This window comes from Enoplosus armatus, chromosome 17 (assembly GCF_043641665.1).
Source record: "Enoplosus armatus isolate fEnoArm2 chromosome 17, fEnoArm2.hap1, whole genome shotgun sequence".
NCBI classification, from domain to species: Eukaryota; Metazoa; Chordata; class Actinopteri; order Centrarchiformes; family Enoplosidae; genus Enoplosus; species Enoplosus armatus.
In genome coordinates this window covers 10,114,165-10,135,996 of record NC_092196.1, presented here as the reverse complement: position 1 = coordinate 10,135,996, position 21,832 = coordinate 10,114,165, and the positions used below count along the sequence as shown (strand labels likewise).

The 21,832-nt window shown below is 40.9% G+C and overlaps 2 protein-coding genes across 2 annotated transcripts in view; one reads left to right on the top strand and one right to left on the bottom strand.

Moving 5' to 3' along the window:
* pitpnc1a (phosphatidylinositol transfer protein cytoplasmic 1a) overlaps nucleotides 1-14,267 on the top strand; it is a 39,346-nt gene extending 25,079 nt beyond the window's left edge. The window contains exons 3-9 of the mRNA XM_070923483.1: nucleotides 1,715-1,803; nucleotides 3,813-3,820; nucleotides 6,973-7,044; nucleotides 9,002-9,097; nucleotides 11,677-11,832; nucleotides 12,446-12,509; nucleotides 13,957-14,267. Coding sequence (XP_070779584.1) covers nucleotides 1,715-1,803; nucleotides 3,813-3,820; nucleotides 6,973-7,044; nucleotides 9,002-9,097; nucleotides 11,677-11,832; nucleotides 12,446-12,509; nucleotides 13,957-14,267 — 796 coding nt within the window. The remainder of the gene's footprint in view (nucleotides 1-1,714; nucleotides 1,804-3,812; nucleotides 3,821-6,972; nucleotides 7,045-9,001; nucleotides 9,098-11,676; nucleotides 11,833-12,445; nucleotides 12,510-13,956) is intronic.
* Nucleotides 14,268-17,335: 3,068 nt separating this feature from the next.
* slc25a19 (solute carrier family 25 member 19) lies at nucleotides 17,336-20,138 on the bottom strand. Its single transcript, XM_070923785.1, has 6 exons — nucleotides 20,007-20,138; nucleotides 19,526-19,681; nucleotides 19,231-19,401; nucleotides 18,467-18,647; nucleotides 18,231-18,361; nucleotides 17,336-18,154 (listed from the first exon to the last, which is right to left on the bottom strand). The coding sequence occupies exons 1-6, from the start codon at nucleotides 20,136-20,138 to the stop codon at nucleotides 17,939-17,941; spliced, it is 987 nt and encodes a 328-aa protein (XP_070779886.1). The 3' UTR covers nucleotides 17,336-17,938.
* Nucleotides 20,139-21,832: the final 1,694 nt, after the last annotated feature.

Sequence of the window (21,832 nt, the reverse complement as noted above, 5' to 3'; positions counted from 1 at the left end):
ACCTCACATTTTTTACTGGTTCTTCTTGGCCAGAACTGTTTTTTGTGCTTGGCTTACGTCTACAGCAGTAATTCAGTTAGCTCATGGCCAGTCATATACTGAAGGCCTGTCGACGACCGGTCAGTGAGTTCAATAAATCCACACTAAACACTCGGCAGGAGCACAAATCCATCAATTCAGCCAACTCTTATCAAAGTAATGTAATTTGAAACTATTGATTTCCATAGACAGATCGGAGCGCAGGGTCAGCTGCGGTGCACTTGAGCTGGTATGGATTCAGTGTCTTGCGCGAGCACTTGTCGACATGGACAACTGGACCAAGCTGGGACATGTGGGCTTTTAGGCTGGACAGTTATGGTTATGGACAGTTGTCTCACACATTTCTAAAGAATTTCATTTCCATGTCGTCTTCTTTTGGTGTGATAAGACGGCTGATAAGATGAAGTCCACATTGAGCGAAATCAAATACTGTCACAGACGACTGCACCACTTATTCCCAAAAGTAAGACAATGAGACAGAGACGAAAAGAGAGACATGGAGAAACCCAAAGTGAGAGGCAGAGAGGGTGAGGTTTATTGGTCAGAAGTGACAAGTAAGTGGGCCTTTGGGAAATGTGAAGTGTCTTTGACAGAGAAGATTGTGTGTGTGTGTGTGTGTGTGTGTGTGTGTGTGTGTGTGTGTGTGTGTGTGTGTATGTGCTGGAGTGTAGAGTGTAGAGTGTGTGTGGGCAGAGAGAGATGAGGTCCGTGTAAGTGATGGATAATTTGAGCAGTCACTGTCGGACGTCGCGCCTGCCTCTCTCCACCCACAAACCACCTGTTACCATGTTATAGCTGTAGTCTGTTCGTGTGTGTGTGAGTGGCTTGTGTTTAAGGCAGTGTAAGGACATGTGATCGGTCTGCTGTGTCTGGACACTCCCCTGGCAGTTTGACAGCTCATTGGAGAGAGACCAGAGTTCCGTCCGTCTCATGTCCCCTGGTCCATACAGACTCTCAGTGTAATCTCCACATTCAATTACGGCTGCTAGACACAGCATAAGAAAGGAAGAGGGTGATAATGTGGGAGTTGTGGGCCAACTGTGATTTGGGTTTCAGTGAAGTGTTTCTGATGGGACTCAATAATCAGACTCTCTCTCTCTATCGCCAATCATCAGGACTGTTCCATTCTTAAAAGTGTCAAAGTTTCAGAAGGAAATCTTTATTCACCTGTGAATTCATGCATTTCTCAAGTCTGTGGCGTTGCAATTTCCCTCCAGCTAACCAAGGTTTGACCCCCGTTGTTCCCCTTTCTCAGTAATCATTTGCGTTTTGATTGGACTCCCATTAAGGTGCTCGGCTACTCGGCTGCAACTATCAGCGTTTACAATCCATTGGTGCTGAGTAATAGCGAGCTCTCTGTACTTTCCCTTTCCCTCCATGTCCCTCTCGGTATCTATCACACTGCTAGCTCTGGTGAAACTCCACTGCAGGGCGCAGGGTGTAATCAGTGCAATCAACTTCCCCAGGGGCCATCATGGTTGCCTTATATGGCCTCCATTATGGCTCCACACAGCTGGATGCTTGTCATTGGCTTTTCTGGGTGATAGGCTCAAGGAAACGAGTGGAGCAACTTTAGGAGAGGACTACTTTGGCTGTACAGCACACAAACTATTTGTCTCATCAGTTTCTTCTCCTTCAGTTTACAAATCCAGCCTCTCTTCTTTCTCTGTTTCAGCAAGCTGCCCAGTTGGGCCAGAGCAGTGGTCCCTAAAATCTTCTATGTCACAGAGAAGGCTTGGAACTATTACCCGTACACTATCACAGGTAATGCTTTAATTACACGTCCATGTGCTTTTATCTACAATGTATAGTACAAAGTATACATATTCATGAAATAGCATGTGTTTATTACCTGCAGAACATTATAGTAAGAAACAAAAATTATCTTTAGTTTAAAAGACAAAGACTGTCTCTTTTAATAAGGATCTCCCTCTGTAATAGCATGGCTGCCTGCTGATTTGTACTAGAACAATGTACACACGCACTCACACACAAACTCCCATTTTCTGCAGCCCTCTACAAACATGGCTCTGTTCACCTGCTGGCAGCCATTATATGGAATCATTGGGAGGGCAAAAGGATATGGAAGCAATATTCTGGCCAACACAATGAACAGAGGGGATGGAGGGATGGAGAGTCAGAGGTCAGGAGAGATGGTGGAAATGATGGGCAGAGGACAGGCAGGTTTAACTGAAAGATGAAGAGCGAAGTTGAAGGCTAAACATAAACACAAGTTTTGTCTTCTGTTACATTTAAAAGGGACACTTTAATTCTGAGCACCATGAGTACAGCAGCAACTTAAGTATGACATGGACCCTGCACACGAAAATAACAGTTTCTGTTTTGCAACACCAATCTCAGTGTCAGAAGTTTGATGTGTTACATAAGATATGACTGCATCTGTTACCAGCAGCTTTTCAAAAACATATTACAACGTTGTATGTTATAGTGGCACTCTAGATACACCTGTGGTGTTTATGTCATCTGGCAATGCCAGGATGCAATATCCTTCAGGTGTGAAGGTTCCACAACATACTTGACACAAAGATGGCGTCAGTATTTGTGAAGATAGCCAGACAGCTGTTTTGAAGTCATTCTAAATATGCTGTGTAGAGGGTTTCATTTAAAGTGGCATCATTACAGTCTGTCACTTCACATCACAATTGGTGGCACATATTCCATGTACCAAGTACCTTTTTTTCAAAACTGTTCAGGCTGTTCTCTGCACCAACATGCAGCTCAGCAGTTAACCTCACATCCAAAATTCACTAATGCAACCAAAACACTTAATACACATCTCAGGATCAACACGCTGACAACATTTGTCTGCCAACAGCAACACTTTGTCACTCGTAATACAATGACCTAAAAAAACACCGACAACAGGTACCACTACAACATGCATCACTAGCTACTTTGAAGTAGCTTTTATTTTATTGTGTTTTATTATATTTTTGCATGAACCAAAATTCCATTACAACAAAAAGAATGGCATTTATTTACTGCATGGATTGTACTACCTTATAGTATTTGTTATAGAAATCATTCATAAATGCTGTAATATACTTTATTTTCCTAAACTCAGGTAATTCCAGTAATACGATACAAAACAAATGTGTATAGATTCACTATAGGTACATGTATAGGGTAGCTAAACATGTGTAAATACACAGGGTTTTGGTGGTAAAACAGTTCATGAATTTTGAATTTTGTGTCAAATCAATGAAAAGTGATCCACAGTTTAGTCCACATTGACTTCTGTTCTACTGATTGTGTGAAGAGAATTGAAATAGTGATACCAATTGTAAAAGTAACTAATAAGCTATCATCAGTCCGCAGATATCACATTGTTTCATGGTTACATTGCACTTGAACTGTGACCACTGCAGCATGTAAAATAACAGAGTAGCAACTGCACAGGCACGTGCAACTCTCCTGTACGTACAGTATGTCCATGTGATGAACACACGTGTGTAGATATGACCGCAGAAGGTCCATACACATTACATAAAAATTATCAGTGTCACACAGATTTAAAAAAATGGGACTGTGTCATAACAAAATGGGCTCCTCTCATGTGCTTTTGCTGGGACTGAAGTGCTATCGCTGGCTTAATGGTCTTTTTTCCAGTTTGAATAATTTGTTCTCCTCTTTTCCCTTCGTATCTCTCTCGTGCTATTTCATTCCTTTGTTGTCTTCTACCTGTCTGTGCCCATCACACGCGTCCCATTTCTGTCCATTATACTGATGGCCTCTGCTGGGAATACGGTCAGAGTACACGGTGAGTAGTTTTAATGTGTCTGCACACATGCACACACAAAATCACGCAAACATAAAAAACATGGGGATCCAAAAGCTGACATGTAAGTCTTTGTGGTGGAGGTTAAAGGGTTGAGAGTGGCTTCCTTTATGCTGCTGGCACAGGATGGCAAATGTGTGTCAGGTGCCTTTTCTGATAAAATCCGGTCTCCAGCAGGAATTCATGGTCACTTGAACCGTGACATATAAACCTTTTGCTGCACCATCTGTCGCACTGTGCACATCTGTATTTGTGTTAGTCGTGCATCAATACACTTGTTTATTGTGATACAATCAATACACCAGCCTCAATATCACGTTAGCTGTTTCCTTCTTTTAATTATTTTCTTGGAAATGTTTGGCTTTCTGGCAGTTCAGCCTTTTGCCAGCTAATGGCTGGTTGACATTCGAATGATGTGTTCATGTTCACAAGAATGAAGTCACGTATAATGCATTGTGTAAATAGTAGTATCAGAATATGAGTATATAAATGATGACTGCTTTTTTGAAGGTGTGTTTATCTCTTAGGTTACATGAATATTGTGATATATCATGCACAACTGCCTTGCATGTTGTAGCATAGATCGTCTGTATTTATCATCATTGTCACAGGGAACATATTGTGAAAGTATCATTTCATGAGTTACAGTGTGATTCCACCACTAAACTGTGTGTGTGTGTGTGTGTGTGTGTGTGAGAGAGAGTTTGTGACATTCTGCTTATATTAGTCTGACATTCATTCATCAGAAACAGAAACAACATCTTGTCTCAGATTTTAACATTTTACATACAGTGACATTTAAATACAACCATCTTTGAACACATGTAATTTCACATCAGTCAAAAACCCCAATCTGATCTGGAACCTCAATTAAATACGAACTTACATATTTACATATTTTCTCCAAACTTTGCATTTTGTTTTGTTTTTCTCCTTTTGACTCGACCCTTATTTTGTATTGTACATGTACAGTCAATCAAAAAGGATACCCAAGAGTAGTAATCAGCATCAACTATTCATTCATTTTGCGAAGGAATCTCATTTTGGCCGCTTGTATCTGAAATCAAATTGTTTAATTTACTACTCCTCAAATTGTTTAATTTACTACTTGAGTTCCTGGACATAAATGAATTAGTAGTAGTAGTAATTTAGTAGTAGCTTCACCTTCAGGCCCAGATCTTTCTTCACCAATTGTCTGATACAACACCTGCCATCCTGCTGCACCAAACCACCTGTCAATATCAACTAATCAAGCAAATTTACCTTTAAAAACATTAAGAAACCCCACTGCTCTCAACGGTACAACTGGTTAATTGACTGTCGCTGAGAAAAAGCACTAATGATTTGCTCTGGGACATTAGGGGGAACATTTGTCTGCCCACCTTATGTCTAAGGCAGCAAGGAAACATCAATGAAGCACAAATAACATCAGCAGCAGGCTGATCTTTTCCCCTGAGACTGCACAGATACATGGAACATCTGGGTGTTTGAGGAAGGTCATGCCAGCTGGTGTGAAAGCAAATGAGTAACTTTTTCTGACTTAAGAACCTCAAGAATATGAGTGTTGCTGAAAATGTGTCTCCCTTTCTTGGAAAGAAATATGCTGTAGGTTTTCAAAGCCACTCACAGTATTCTCAAATCAGCAATCAGCATGATTTTGATAAGAGCCTCCAACAAGACAGAGGTCCACTTATAAGTGAAACAAGTGTTTATAGTCTGTATTGATGGTGCTTGTAGAGTCATGCTGCCTCATGGGACTGATTAAACTTGGGAATGTTTTGTGATGAAGGTGGGTGGTGATAATGCAAAAGATGAGGATAATGATTGGCGGTGGCAATGACAATGGCTTTGTTGTTCAAAATAGGTAGTCATGTTACAAAGTCATTTCATACTCAGTTTGCACCCCGCCACTGTGCCAGTATCACCCCATCACCAGCACGATGACATTTTTGGCTTTTAGTGAAATATACCCATGAAATTTGGTGCACACATCCATGGGTGAATTGTAATCTCTTTGGTGATAATCTGACTTTTCAACTAGCACCATCATCAAAATGTTAATGTGTCTAATACTTTGATTTCTGACCAAATACCTGCAAAACGAATGAGTTAGTACACCCTCAGCTAGTAAGTTAAATTTTAGCATGTGAATGTGCTAAACTAAAAATGGTAAACATAATACTTGTTTAACATCAGTATGTTAGCCTCGCCGTTGTGAGCATGTTAGCCGCTAGTGTGGCTTTAGACTCTTTGTCTTGTTTCAATTAGCAGTATCTGCATGAGATGTAACCACTGCATGAGCACGACACACTACATGAAGTGTGTGTGTGCATCAGTCCATGACAATGCTGCATACTGTATTGTGAGGTTTATATTCATAGAGATTCCTGGATGGTACAGAATATGATGAGGAAATGACTAACAAAGAGTCAATGATGATGTTAAATAAAAGCTCAGTCAGTCTTTTGTGAATTACATTATCTTCTCTAGGATGGACATCTCTCACACACACACACTTTTCTTGTTGTCTCCTCCTAAGACTCACAAGGCCAGTGAGATCGACTAGGCAGCACTGACTTACTGCGCTGTGCACAATGATTACAATTGCAATACACACGGTCTCTCTCTATCTTTTTCTCTCTCTCACACACACACACCATGAGCTCCAGGCATCAAGCCCTATAGCTCTTTCCTCATCCGTCGTGTTGCCTCTGTCCTGCTGTACCACACATGAACACACACATACACACACACATCAACATCAACAGCTTATGTAACCAGTATTTTACTCTTTGGTTTTATAATCTAAGCAAACTGCTGTTTTTAAGAGCTGATGAACGGCAGTCAGCATGGCCAAAGGCAATAAAGCGTGTGTGTGTGTGTGTGTGTGTGTATAGTGCTCATGAAGATAGGCAGCATGTGCAGTGCAGTTGTAAATCTACGCAGCGAGAGAATAATCATTACTGCTCATCTGGTTTGGGCGATAAAACACAGACGCAGAGACACACAATTAGTCCCACATCTCATCCTGTGGATCAGAAATTCTTCTACCTTCCTAAACCTAATTATCATCTGACAAAGTTATCACTGTGCATATCAATGTCTCACTGTCTTGTCTTTTCTATCCTCTCCAGTGCTCCTTCCTGCCCAAGTTTTCCATCCACATAGAGACCAAATACGAGGACAACAAAGGCAGCAATGATAATGTGAGTAGAGCTCAGAGTGTCCTGTGGTTGGGAGCGTATTGTGTGTGCAGGTCTGACAAAGAAAGAGGGGATCTCAACATGGCTTTCCAACATATTTCATGTTTGATGTTTTTGTTCAAGCATTTCAAACAATCTTCCTTTCTTGCACCTTTGCCAGTCCCCTGTTTAACACCTGTCTCTTTTTTTATTGTCTCATTTTTTTTCCACATGTATTCTCACTGATCTTCTTTCTTCAAAGCCTCCAAATCAAATCTGGTGAATTCTCTTCGTCAGAGGGTTATTGCATCATTGTGCCATCATTTCATTGTGAGATGTTTGCTCATAATTCAGTCCTTTTATTAAGAGAAGGATATGAAGAGGATTAGCACTATGTTCTCGATGCTGTAGATAGCTGAGATTTTACACACAGTGTGATCAAGTCTTTCAGTAACATTATTATTTTGGCCCAAATTCATTTTGCCTGACATTGATATCTCACACAAGCTACAAAGATGTGGCCTTAGTGGAAAAAAACCCCCATCTCTTTTTCACTCACCGCACTCTTACAATGCTATCTGATGTCTTTCCATTAAAACTTTCCTGTGACTAAAATGGAGATCTTTGTGCGAACTTATGTCAACATCCATAGCAACAGCTTAAAGAAAGTGGAAAATGCTTAATTCTAACCAATATGTTTTCAAGGTTAGGAATATGCTTGAATTCAAATGAAACAATCCCGTCATCATATTTGTTTGTTGTCTCCTGGCGTCTCACACCAGACGCAGAGCGGAGCTAGATTGACCGACATGGGGGGCATTTTTCCATTCCGCTCCTGGTCTGGTGTAAACCCGCCGTCACAAGGGCGACCATTTGCTCTCAGAATGGACATTTTTGGTTTAGGTACCTTGAAAGTGCTTGAAAAAATGCTTGAATTTTACTCTTAAAAAGCTGTACGAACCCTGAGGAAATCATAAGCATGTCCCCACCTGCCCATGTTCTGTAACTACACCATCATCAACAGCTAAAAGTCACAGACATCATAGAACCACTTATTATTTACAGTTCAGTTCAATTTAATCAGCGTTATTGGCTTGAAAGCTTACAGTACAAGCACATATCCATAAATCAAATAACAATAATAAAACTACTGTATAAGAGAAAGTGAATGTTGACTTTCTCCTACAGCAACATGACAACCTCCACTTCTCCTTCAGTAACACTTAACTCTTTGCTGGCAGTAAGTCAGCTTATGCAATACTGCCTCGATCCATGCTGGAGTTGAATACAAGGCCGCAGCTCCACTTAGTGGTGGCTCATAGGGGTTGCAAACCAATTATGATGGTTTCACAGGCGGTCATAATTTCACATTTGAAACAGATCGTATCAAGCGGGGGTGTAGAAGAGTTAAGTGTTTGCTCCTTCCGCTCTCAAGTTTACACTTTCCCCCGACCGCCTTCACCATTTGTACAATCTGTATTCTCATCTCTTTTAATAACCTTTCCATCCCTCTCCCTGCCCTTTCTCCCTTCCGCTACACCTGTATAAAAGTATGTAGGAAGTTATGATCAACTGTTTGTGACGCAAGAGCAGTGAGGGCACTCTGAAAGGAGCGGGTAACTAGCCGCCATTGCTTTGTTGTTCCTGTGTGAGTCAGACGCAGGAAGAAATCACTGACCACTTGGTGTGTCACCGTCTGTGTGAGTCACATTCATCCTCACAGTTTGTTTAGTGTATTATCTCAGGGTAAAGCCTGAAGGAAGGATGGTGCTCATCATGTCATCTGCGCTATGTACTTTTAGGACCAACAGGAAATGATCTTATTATCTCTTTGAACCTCTGTTTTCCTGTGAAATACTTTCACTGCCGTTCTAAGTGGCACAAATCACAGCACATCAACCCACAACATTTGTCAACACCTAAAGTGCATTATTGATTTAGCTGTCTTCCTCACACATTGAACTGTTCTCCCATTCCTCAGATCTTTGGCAGTGAGCCCAGAGACGAGGAAACAGAGGTGTGGGTCGTGGACATCGCCTATGACGAGATCCCCGAGCGCCACTACAAGGAGTCCGAGGTGAGGGGAGTCAAGTCACTGACCTCAGGATACTCTGTTTATGTTTGTGTGTAGAGGAGCACTGGGTGAATGACTGCATGCACATGTGGCAGAGATAGAGGAAGTTGGAAAGAAGGATGATAAGGAGAGAGTATGGAGATGAACAGGAGAACAAGGAGGGGAGGGGAGAGATGAAGAGAAGGGATGGCGTGCGAGCGGATAAACAGAAGAATGTGTTATCTTTCTCGAACAGCGCCAGCTCATTTTTGACCACCAGCTGGCCATCTGCCTCCTCAGAGTAATGGAAGCGAGGGAAATGCATGTGTGTATGTGGGGGAGGTGATGGACATTAGCTGTGGTGATTTGACATTTGTATGCGTGTGTGTGTGCCTGTCTATCAGGGTGTGATGGTGATAAAAAGCTGAGCTATTAATAATCAAGAGGGGTCATGGTGTCACTACAGTGGTGTTTTATTATTAACACCCCCCACTTACACACACACACACACACACACACAGGCGTACACACCTCCCACCAGGCTTTATGGTCTTCTGCTTTTATCCACTCAGAGCTAAGAATAGCACAGAGATGCTGTCCAGAGCTAAAAGTGGAAGTCACATGGCTGATGTCAATATCATTTGATTTTAATGACAGATGGGTTTTGGATACAGTCACACCTCACAATACACCACAGAGACCAGTACATACATGAATGAACCAGAGTCACCAGTGTGGTCAGACACCTCAAAAAGACAATGGTCACAGACAGACTTGTTTCATACTCCTTTATATGGAGTCATCTATTAAACTGGTCAGACTGATTAAGAAGGCCAGCTCTGTTCTGGGATGCCCCCTGGACTCAGTGGAAGTGGTGGGAAAAAGGTGGATGATGGCGAAACTATCATCCCTGAGGGAGAACAACACTGGGCAGCTCCTTCAGTGACAGGCTGCTTCACCCGCGGCGTGTGAAGCAGAGGTACCGCAGGTCTTTCCTCCCGGCTGCTGTCAGGCTTCACAATCAGACCTGCTCCCAGTAGACCACACACACACCGGAATGGACAATCCACATATAATGTAACAATGGTGCAATACCCACACCTCTATGTGCAATCCAGTATAATCCCTTTACCTTCATTTCTATCTTTCTGTGAATTTGTAAAATTGTAAATTACAGTTGTTTTTTAGCCGCTTTTAGTAACAGTCTTTGTTGTTTTTATTTATTATATCTTGTTTTTCTACTATGTCTCTATTGCACTATCCTGTATGCTGCTGGAACAATGCAGATTTCCCCACTGAGGGATTAATAAAGGATTATCTTATTTTATTAAAAAATATATAAATAAAAAATAATAATAATAATACACTTTATTTAGCAAAACACAGCTCAAAGTGCTTTACAAATTTAAAAAGGAAAGATATCTATCTATTTATCATCTATGGATATCAATGGAATAGTTCCACATTTTGGGAAATACACTGATGTATTTTATAGAGTTAGATGAATAGCTCCTATCTGTTTGGCGGCGTCTTCTTGGATCCATTCCTCATATATGTAATATATTACATTCTATTCATAACTTTGTCATCATGATTGTCTATACTGTCATTTTTATGTTGGTCTATTCTCTACACACAACAACAATAGCATGTCTGTGTTCCTTTTCTGAATTGAGGCTCTAAGAACAGAGGGAGTCGTATGCTATACAGATTATAAAGCCCCTTGAGGCAAATTTGTGATATTGGGCTTTTTAAATAAAATTGACTTGACTTTTACTCTACTCTCATGTCTGTACACTAAATATAAAGCTACAGCCAGCAGCCAGGAGCCAGTTTGCTTAGCTTAGTACAAACTGTGGAAACAGCCTGGCTCTGCCCAAAGGAAACAAATTACGTCTACCAGCACCTCTAAACTCACTGACTAACTGTTATATCTCGTTTGTTTAAGTGTACAAACAACAAGTTGTGATTAGGAAGTTACCGCGCCCGGCAAGTTGTATTTTGTGGTTAGTTACGCTGCAGTATATGAAATTTGTAAAAAGATCTATCACAGTGAAATACCACTTTTAACACCAGCACATTTATTGCAGAGCAAATGTGGAAGACATTGTGTTATCATATGTGTTGGCATGTAGACAGTATCTTAAAAAGGACAAGCTCCCTTTGTCTGCCAAGAAACTTTATGACACATTTTATGCGCAGACAAATGCAACGGGCCTCTTCCACCTCCACTGCAGGTGCTTTCCCTGCAGGGATGTAGAGAGTTGTGTATCACACCTACACACTCTCACAGTCAGACACACATGACCCCAAGACAAATGAGCACTATGGTATAATTAGTCTATAGGGAGCAGTGATTAATGCACGTAAAGTTTGTGATTAGAGACTCCTGCTGTGCAGCCTGGCTGTACTCCGCATGAAGCTCGTAATGAATGCAGGTGATCCTGTCCTGTAGACAGGAAGTGTGTGTGTGTGTGTGTGTGTGTGTGTGAGAGAGAGAGAGAGAGAGAGAGAGAGACAAAGAAAAATAAATGATGGGAAACATTTTAATTAGGTACTGGTACTTTCACATTTTTCTAATCTGGTGTCTCATGGCCTTGCAGGACCTGCGGTATTTTAAGTCTAAGAAGACTAACCGAGGCCTCCTGCAGGAAGGATGGATCAACAACCAAGACCCCATCATGTGCTCCTACAAACTGGTCACAGTCAAGTTTGAAGTCTGGGGACTGCAAACACGCGTGGAGCAGTTTGTACACAAGGTCGGGATAAATGTGTGAATTGTGTTTTTGTGGGTAGTTGATGTTGCAGAAGCCCTCTCAGAAATACCCTTTCCGGACTTAGTCAACTTTTTGACCCATGTAGCTCGGTTTCAGTGCCAGGGGCTCTGAAAACATGTGACACACAACCAGTTGGCCATGAATCAAATCAGATGTTGCATTATCGCCTCCTGCACTATCTGCCCTGTTCACATCCTACTGATTGCCTTGCACCACCTCCCTTTTCCTTGGATGCACAGTTTAAACTCCATATCTCCTGTTTCCCGAATCCATTTCGCCCAGCCCTCTGCAGCATCTGTAGCTAGGGTGAACTGTCCCTGTCCTCTCCTTGCCCGAGGCACACACACACACACACACAGGCAGGGCCATTACTCACATGGTAACACCAGGAGTGACTCATATTAATCACATTCCTCCAAGGTTGAGCAGAAACATTTACAACTTAAAAATGTTTTAAACTCTCTTTGGCCTTCATAGTTAACTCATTCTGATTCACATCCTCTCTGCTTCCTCTGTCCCTCTTTTCCTTTCTTTCCTCTGTGATCTTGCCTCTTTTGACTTCCTTTTCCTCTCCTTTTTTTCTAATTCTGCTCAGGTGATTCGAGATGTCCTGCTTTTAGGACACAGACAGGCCTTTGCCTGGGTGGATGAGTGGATTGGTAAGTTTATGATGGCAGTGCTCATGAAACATGCGTTTGCTTTGTGTGTTAAGGTTTTTTATTTTTACGTTGTTGAACTGGTTGCTGTTGCTGTCACACTATTCATAGCTGAATCAGTGCATGATAGTGATAATGGTATAGTAGTAGTCTAATTTCAGCTTCCATCTTCTGGTGGAACTGAAGCCACAAAGATGAGTTTTACATTTTTATGAAAACGTTTTTCCAACTGCACACCCTCTTTTCATCTCCATTATTTGATGATTCATTTAATGTGTCCTCTGAGCCATTATTTTTAAATTAGCTTTTTGTCTACTGTGCTACAGGCAAACTATCATAAATGATTTTATTATTAACATTGTACAGGTACATACAACAGATGCACAGATGTAACCATGTACTTAATCACAAGCACACGTACAAAACTAACTTCTGCCATCAACAACTGTTTGATGCTATGCAGCTTTCTGTTTCTATTTTTACTGGTCAAAATAAGACACTGGAGATGTTCTTAAATGTTTCTTTGAGGAGAAAATATTATTGTTCAGACGTAACTCATATAGCCTCTTACATAAGTGTCAAAAACATTTTCAAGTCCAAACAGCAGGTCCAGGTATTTAGTACTTCTAACAGTGCTTCCCAAACTTTTTTGTCTGATGTACCTCCACAGCCCTGTCGAATGAGCTCGAGTACCTTTCATCATGCAGCACCACACGCCATGCTCCAAATATGTTCTTATGAATGGATTATAAACTGGATGTTCACTGTTAATATTTTTCACACAATTAAACTTGTTTGGTTGCTTTGGTCAAGATTGCATTCTACTACCACTTGGTGCGACAGAAGCTGGATGTTTCAACCCTTTATCCATTACATTTAGCTAACTTTTTCAACTGTTTAGTCTTGACTATCAGATATCTTTCAAATATAAACTGTTTAACCATACTTACTTAGGTAACAGTTTGAACTGTTTATCCATTACTTTTAGCTGAAATAGTTGTGGATTAGTGATGAATAAACAGTTGAAATCCTTTGGCTGTTTATTTTCCTCCTCAACACAAATATAGTAAGTACCCCTGTTTGGGAATCACTGTTCTAGGACATCCTATGATCTGGCTAAGATTAGACATATAGACATTGATGAATGTCTGCACTGTTATATCATCACATGCTATATTTCGGTCTCTACCGATATTCCTTTTTTCTGCTCTTCTCATTATTTTACATAGAACTGATATAACCATAACTGGACTGTTTAATTAAGTATAACCATAGCCAATGTCTGTTTGACTTCCTGAGCAATCAACTATTTCTATGTTAATCATCAGACATTGGACAATGTTTCACTGCCTTCTGTAGAATTAAATTACCAAACAACTAACTTTGTCACACTGGCAGACCAAACAGTCCTAACACTCTTTCTAAGTGTGTGATGACTCCATCCCAACAGACATGACCATGGAGGAAGTCCGAGAGTACGAGCGTGCCACGCAAGAAGCCACCAACCTGAAGATTGGCACCTTCCCCCCTGCCATCTCTATCTCAGAGACCCCCCTGGCATCCAGCGCCCGCAGCGGCCCTAACAGCGCCCCGTCCACTCCCCTCTCCACAGAAGCCCCAGAATTCCTGTCGGTGCCAAAGGATCGTCCCAGGAAGAAGTCTGCTCCGGAGACCTTGACCTTGCCGGATCCGGGCCGCAGGGATTCAATCTTCAAACTGCCCAGCTTTTTCTCCTGGAACTCCAGTCCGCAGCCAGAATGAGAGCGGGGCTGTGCCACTGGTGAACGCCCTCAATCTGTGGATCAGCGGAGGATGCCTGCCCAGCACATCCCACAATGCCCCCTCAGCCAGCTGAAGTGAAGGAGACTTTTCACTGTCCTGGTGATCCCAGCCCCCCTCAGCAGACTCGCCGGTGTTACAGCTCTCAGACTGCCCTTAACAGGTACAGACAGGCAGCCTGATCTCCACAGTCCTGCAAGGTGTAAAGGTATAGTGCGTCCCATTGAGAGTCTAACAAAAGCAGCTGGAGGCTCCTCACTCTTCTCTCCTCATCAGACAGTATGGAGTCCAATTAGTCAGATTGAGCGTAGCGTACATTCCTGAAAACGTTTTCTCCCACAGAGCATCACCTTGCTTTCATCCAAGCTCAGGGTGTGTTGACAAGATAAGCTGAGATTCAGTCACTGAACATAAACTTTACATGTACAGAATTTGTTTTTATTTCTGCTTTAAGCATCGGAGTCTCTGGCTTTGTTAACTTGAGCTTGTGGTTTGACGTATGTATTTATGTGGTCGGGAGATTCTTGTTGGCCACTGTATCAGTTGAGTATTATGGTTTTCACAGTCAGGTGTAAGGTGATTGTGTATTCTTGTATATATTGTATGAACAAACCGGTAAAATGTCTTCAAAAAGAATATCATATCTAGTGATGATGCTGCTATTAAATCGCTCTTGTGTGTTTTTAAACAGGACTCTCTGTCTTCTTCAAGTGTTTGTTTATTATAGTGACTTCTGTCAGCCACAGTGTCTGTAAATGACTTCTGCAATTGCATGATTTTGACTCCAGAGGCTGCTTTTGAATAATGTGAATTCAATGTTCTCTCTGTTTTCTTTGTTAACTCGGCCTCCTACTTGATGTTGTGTTTTAACAGAGTTTTAACAGACTGGTCATGTGGTTTGCATGTTGTTTTGCTGCTTTATGCATTTCATCTGTATTCATTTTTCAGTCATACTGTTGATGGGTTTTGTATTCAGTAAATTAAATTAAATCCTGTTGTATCCATAATTGTGTGAGGAGTCTTTGTTAATATTGTTTATTTGAATGGAATTAAACATAGTCACCCAAAGCAAATAAAGTCATAACCTAAGGTAGTTCAGAAGCCAAAAGTATTTATTCAAATTTAGGATATGCAAAATGCTCATGGCAAACATACAAAATATATTTCACTGATTCACTCAAAACATGCTTTTAGATGTGACTGAGACTAGTTTGAGACTCTTGACCAGTTCTAAGTGCAGATTAGATATATTTTACCATATTTAACTTCTTGCTTATAATAAATAAATCAGTGTAATGCTAACTATGAACAATAATTTATGTGGCCATTGTTCTAATAAAATAAAAAACGTGTGCCGTACTACAGTTTTGTCTCTCCAGTTCCAGGTCAATACAGTTAAGTGAAGTCTCAAATCCTAACCTTTGGGTTTCAAGTCCTAAACAAGTCATAATGCACTTTCAACAAATGCAATGCTACTGCAATATGAAAAGACCGATTCAAGACAGGTGTTTGTGACTGAAGTCAAACTCCACACCTCTGGTGGACACTATAGTGAAGAGGTTCTTAGATGTTACAACCGATACCCCCACCCAACGCGGATATTACATTGAGTGACGGCTGTTCTACGACCTAAGCTTTAGGTTTATGAACGGACCCCCAAAATCTACACGGAAGACCGCTTTAGCCTGCTTAGGGAGTCTAGTTACGTTCCCGGAATATCATAACACTAGGGCCTATATAGTCGACTATGTGCCAACGACCGAATATTAGCAGGAATATCTGTGTGTGGTAGGTGTTTGAATTGGTGGTACCCCAATAAGACCCTGAAGGAAAAGATCAATACTGGGGGAGGTCCACACAGAAGGGTGGCGGATACTCGCCTGGTTTCACACTGGGCCGCCTCAAATGCCCAAATCCCTAATTTACAATTTAGAGATAAATTTAGGAAATCCCTCCCTGTGTCCCAACTATTCAGAAAACTTCAACCTTAACACTGAACATGATCTTAAAGCAGCAACCACTGAACATATCACAGCAGCAATAAACATCAAACATACCACAGCGGCAGCAAAACATTAGACAACTGAGCTGAACCTATTCACCATGTCCTTCCATGTTGAACATCATAATATATACATAGCAGCTTCATTAGAATTCATCAATCAAAGCCAAATTATTATCTACTGTCAGCCTATCTCAAGGAGAGGAGTCTTCTTACCTGAGGGCGGCTACTTAGATGATCTCAGAGAGGAGCAACACAGGACTTTGGTTGGAATGTACAAAGTACAACCCAGTTTTATTGGAGTTTTATCAAAAAGAGTAAATGGATACAAAATGTTCAAAAAGAAGAAAATATAACAATCAAGTAACAAAGTCTCACAAACAACCAAGGCAAGAGCCCAAGCAGTCAGTCAGTCAGAGGCGCAGGTCTGCCCTCATTGTTCTGCTATTCCTTTTTATAACCTTTACCCCCTGTTCTTGGGGGTCGGGGGTCTTTCTCTAAGAAAAACATCTTTGCTCTTGATTAACAACACAATGAGAACATAAATCACATTTTCCATGAGCTTCAACTTCCTTGCTTAGCGAGGGGCGCCTATAGCCCTGAACGTTTTTTGGTTTCTCGCTTCATAGGTGCAAAAAACAAAGCTTGTAACTGTACCTTTCAGTTGTCAATTTAGCAGAATTTACAGACAGTCTGGTCCCATATTTGGAGAACAGGTCATCTAAAGGACATCATGACCTTAACTGCTGAACTTAGTTTAAACTGTTAAACTGAATTTGCACTGTTACTTAGAAGAGAGAGGGGGGAAAGAGGGTATGACTCGGACACAACACAGGTGGATCACTCAACAATAGTATAGCATCCTTCAAATACTGCTGTATAAACAATAATGTACTGTATTCCACACTGTAACACTTGCACAGGATTATACTTTTAAAAACACACTAGTATTCACACATGGCAGCATTGATCCATTGGCTGCTGTTAGTGATTCAAACATTCATGTACCCTCTTGTCAATGGACCACACAGAAGTCTTTATAAAAACCTTTTATTGTAAAAAATAAAGTTACAATGTTGGACAGACATGTAGGCACAGACACTTTAAGAGTTTAACTTAGCAGGTCAAACTAACTCTTAATCAGCAGTGCATTTGGCCAACAGTCAACAGGATGCTGTTTTTCCCACCACAATACATCATATAATAAATATTACACTCACTTAAGTGTTCATGTTTTTGTCTATACACATACGACCAAGCAATCACTGCAAATTTCGCTGATGTCAAGAAAATGCGAGTCAACAATGGCAATAAGTTATGACTCGCTGACAAAAGTCAGAGCGTAAAATGTGCAAAGTTCAGTTTGAACATAAAATGTTATAATGACATTTATCTTTTAAAAGCAATCATCCATATGCCTTAAAAACGCAGACTACGACATTAAATACATTTTTTAAAAATCCAATGCTTATACAACACAAGGTGTAACGACAGCACAGAAACAAATAAAATGAGGTTATGTTTTCCCATCCTTACATGTAAACACAACAGAAACCACCACCAAACATCGACCCAGTTGAGACAAGTGCAGACAAAGAACAAGGTGTGAGTCTGTTTCCGATGCATGATTGTGATAATTTTCTTTCCTTCATTATCTTTCCTCTGGGTCTTTGGTGAGGCCATTTGTTCTCCGTCTCATCTTGAGGTCACTCATGGCATTGAGGAAAAATTCATACCAAAAGAAGGTGAAGCCTGTCGACAATGCAGCCTTCACAAGGCTGGGTGAGAGGCCCTTGAAGAAGCCTCGAAAGCCCTCCTCTTTGGCTATTTGAACCATGCAGTCCACCAGGCCTCTGTAACTCCGCACCTGCACATGAAACAATACTGAAATTAGACCCAAAATATGTGCTCCAGAAATGTGAGACATGTTTAGAAGAGCTTACCTTTCCAAAGTGAACTCTTGCTGCCTCAAAGCCCCCCACCTGCAGTCTCTTCTTGAAGAGGTCGAAGGGGTAAGTGATTGTTTTGCTGATGATTCCAGCTCCACTGCCACAGACCAGGCTTCTCAGGTTTCCTTGAAGGGGGGACACGAAAAGACAATCTGTGAATACTTCACATGTGTTTGTAATGTGGTGTAATAAATGCCATGGGCGGGACATTGAGTTTGATCTCCACTGACCTCCTGACTTTCCAGCTTTCGGAGGTGGAGCCAACAGCTTTTTAAAGATATTGTAGGTGAAGAACTGCAGCCCAGCGTACGGAAACACTGCCATCAGTGTTGGACACAGGCCGCGGTAAAACGTCAGCAATCCCTCTGTACGGTACATTGTAGACACAGCATGTCGCAGGTTCCTGTACACCTGAGAAGACACATGAAGCATATTCAGGAGGGTTCGCTAAGTTTAATACCAGCCAAAGTAAATAAATGATATCCCATTTTTTTCAGTACTTCCCAGGAGTAAATAACAATAGTTCCTATTGATATAATTAACTAAATGAACTTAATTAACACAGGTCTGTTCCGGATCAGGTCCATACTGTTGTATGCAATCCTCATCTCATGCAATGAAGGATGAATATATTCCCAAATAACAATCTTAACAAAATTGAATGGCTCGGTCTATGGGTAGTAGACTCTTTCTTATCAACTTTTATTTGGTGCAAAAAAGATTTTAATATGCATCTTCATAATTATGATTTCCACTGACCTCCTGAGTTTCCAACTTTGGTAGGGGTAGAGAGCCAAAAGATTTTTAAAGACAATGCAGAAAAAAAAGGTGCAGCCCAGTATAGGGAAATGCTGTTGTTAGCGTAGGAGATGGGCATGTAAGAGATACAAGGGCTCGGGGAAAAACAGTCTGCACCAACATTTTCACTGCGGTCTGTTTCTCCTCTCCTTTGTATTTCTGAAAGCTACAGTATATCAGCAGCGCCAAGTCCTACCTTGGGTTTTCCCTGAGCTGCAAAGCGAGTCCGCAGTGTGTCCAGAGGCTGGCAGACCACTGTAGCAGAGCAGGCAGCCAAACCGCCACACATGAAGTGAACTCCTGCTGTCCGGCTGTCGTATGGCGTCGTCTCGTGGACCATCTCAGTCAAAAACTCAAAACTGGCAAACTGCAAATGACACACACACACAATTAAGTAAATCTTGTAAATACAGGTGATTGTATTATCAAGATAGTTTGGAGATGTTTACTTGTTTGTGCTAGCATGCGGTGTTACAGTTTACAGGCTCTACCTGGACAGCCCCGAAGCAGATGGAGAGGAGCTGTGCAGGGATGTGGCCCTTCCAGAAAGCAGAGAGTCCTTCCTCTGAATGAATGCAGCGGGATGCCTGAAATAATCCCCAGTACTTCCCCTCCCGCTTAAGTGAAGACACACGCTCAATCTGCAGCTGCAGGGAAAATAAATACTGATAAACATACAGGAAGCAAACAGCATCAACAGCATATTTAATTTCTACAACACAATTTTCCACAACAGTTCAGTTCAGAGGGTAAAGAGTGAGGAAGCCAAATCGACAACTGGTGATGAATGTGCTTTAAATCTTAAATCTTTGTGTTGGGCTGAATACAGTTTAATACACTGGTTTCCAAATCTGAATATTAAGTATATTTACAGCTGGACATGTGAAAATACTTAAGAAAATCATTATTATGAAAAGGTCTGGTCTCAGCTGAATGCATGAATCCACAGTAAGTACACAGAAAAATAATTACCTGAAATCTAATTTTAAGCACGTCAAAGGGGCTGATGAGGGCTCGGGTGACCATCCCAGCAGCTGACCCAGCCAGGGCTGCCTCCTCTGGGGCGAGGCCTGCACCCTGAGCCCCGGGGTCAAAGCCCACCATGTCTCCACGGCTTCAGATTCCTGTAACACTGCAGACAGAAATGATTAATAATCTGTATTTTGTAATGTTATCTCAATTAAAAGTAAGCTTTTATTCAAGTTTAATGAAAAATTAGTTTGAAAATATAACAAGTATGGCTGTGAATCATATGTTATATCTTGCTTATCAGCCAAATATCTTTGGTTTCACAGTTGAGAGCTGGTATTCTTCCTCTGAATATTGAGGTTCAAAAATATTAAGGAGGAAAACAGATTTGATTTGTTAAAAATGAGTCCCATTTTCTTTTGTATCATTCTGCATACTATGATGATCTAGGATTTTCCCATGAAAGGGCTTAACAAAACCCTAATATATTCTAGTGTACAAAATAAAAAATAAAATAAAAAAATCAGACTAGGTCGTTTAGTTTTGATGTGTTTATATTTGCTAATGAGATGGATTATTTAATTGGAATTTATTCTGATTTCTCCTATATTATACAACAGTGGTGGAAGTAGACATACTGCAGTGTGTATATATATACAGTATATATTGGATTATTATTATTTCTGATGCAGCATTTTCATGTTGTAGCAAGATAAGATGATTTAAGTAAATGCATTTAGTTACTTTCAAATGAGCACAAGTCTTAGCACGTTTTGACAGATATTTATGAATTTTGCTGTAGACATGAAGGAATGAAAATCTGATTACCTGAATTATAAAATACTTTTTGTTTGAATATAAGCAGGCTTGTATGAATTTGTGGTGTCTTGTAAGCCCAGTAGTTGTTTCCATGACACAATATTAATAACTCCATTCATTCATATGTTTTGAGTCTGTGCAGAAATGTGTGGCACATGGGGACATTTTAGATACTGTAGTTGACCCAAAAATATTGTCAGAGTATTAATATCAAGACAAAATCAAACTGTCAAGACTATAATATATAATCATATCATATCATATGATACAATAATAATACTAACAACACGCATATGAGGTCCAGAAAAGTAACAGTCACAACATGTAACTAGAGGGCATGCAGTGGGACCTTGGGACAAGCTAAGCTAAGCTAACAACAACAGATGTTTACTTTGTAGCGACGCACAGGGCTGCAGCGGTGACACGGGTAGCCTCTTACCTTACAGTAAGTCCTTCATAAATACAACCACAGCTACAGTACTGAGCCCCGGCATGTACAATCCAACATTGACGGGACAAGAACAGCTTCCTACTGCACGCCGTCAATTGCTAACATTACTTCCGGGTCAGATAGCGCGTATTCCGTCTTTCAAGGCAGAAATATCGCGGCAAGATATATCCCTGCCTGCCTTCAACAGGCCGGAAATAAGATGAAAATAAGTATTATGTACCACAGTATTATCTTATAAATCTTTGTATCATTTTGGCCAAATGTCATACCCACAAAAGTAAATGATATATCCATTACTATTACTTCCGGTAAAGACATTAAAAATAAAAGTTTAAAATTAAGCAGAAGTGTAGATAAGCGTCGTTCGTGGTAGTCTCGCATAGCCAGTTCGTGGTTACCTTCTTTTTGGAGACGTCAAGGAAAGCAGTGGTTTATCTTGCCGTCATACTTCAGCTTTGAAATCTGTGTTGAGTAACGTCTGCTCACATCTACTCTAATGGTATGAGCGGCTTAGATGTAAAGAATTGACGTAAATTTTAGATACATTTTCGCACATTAT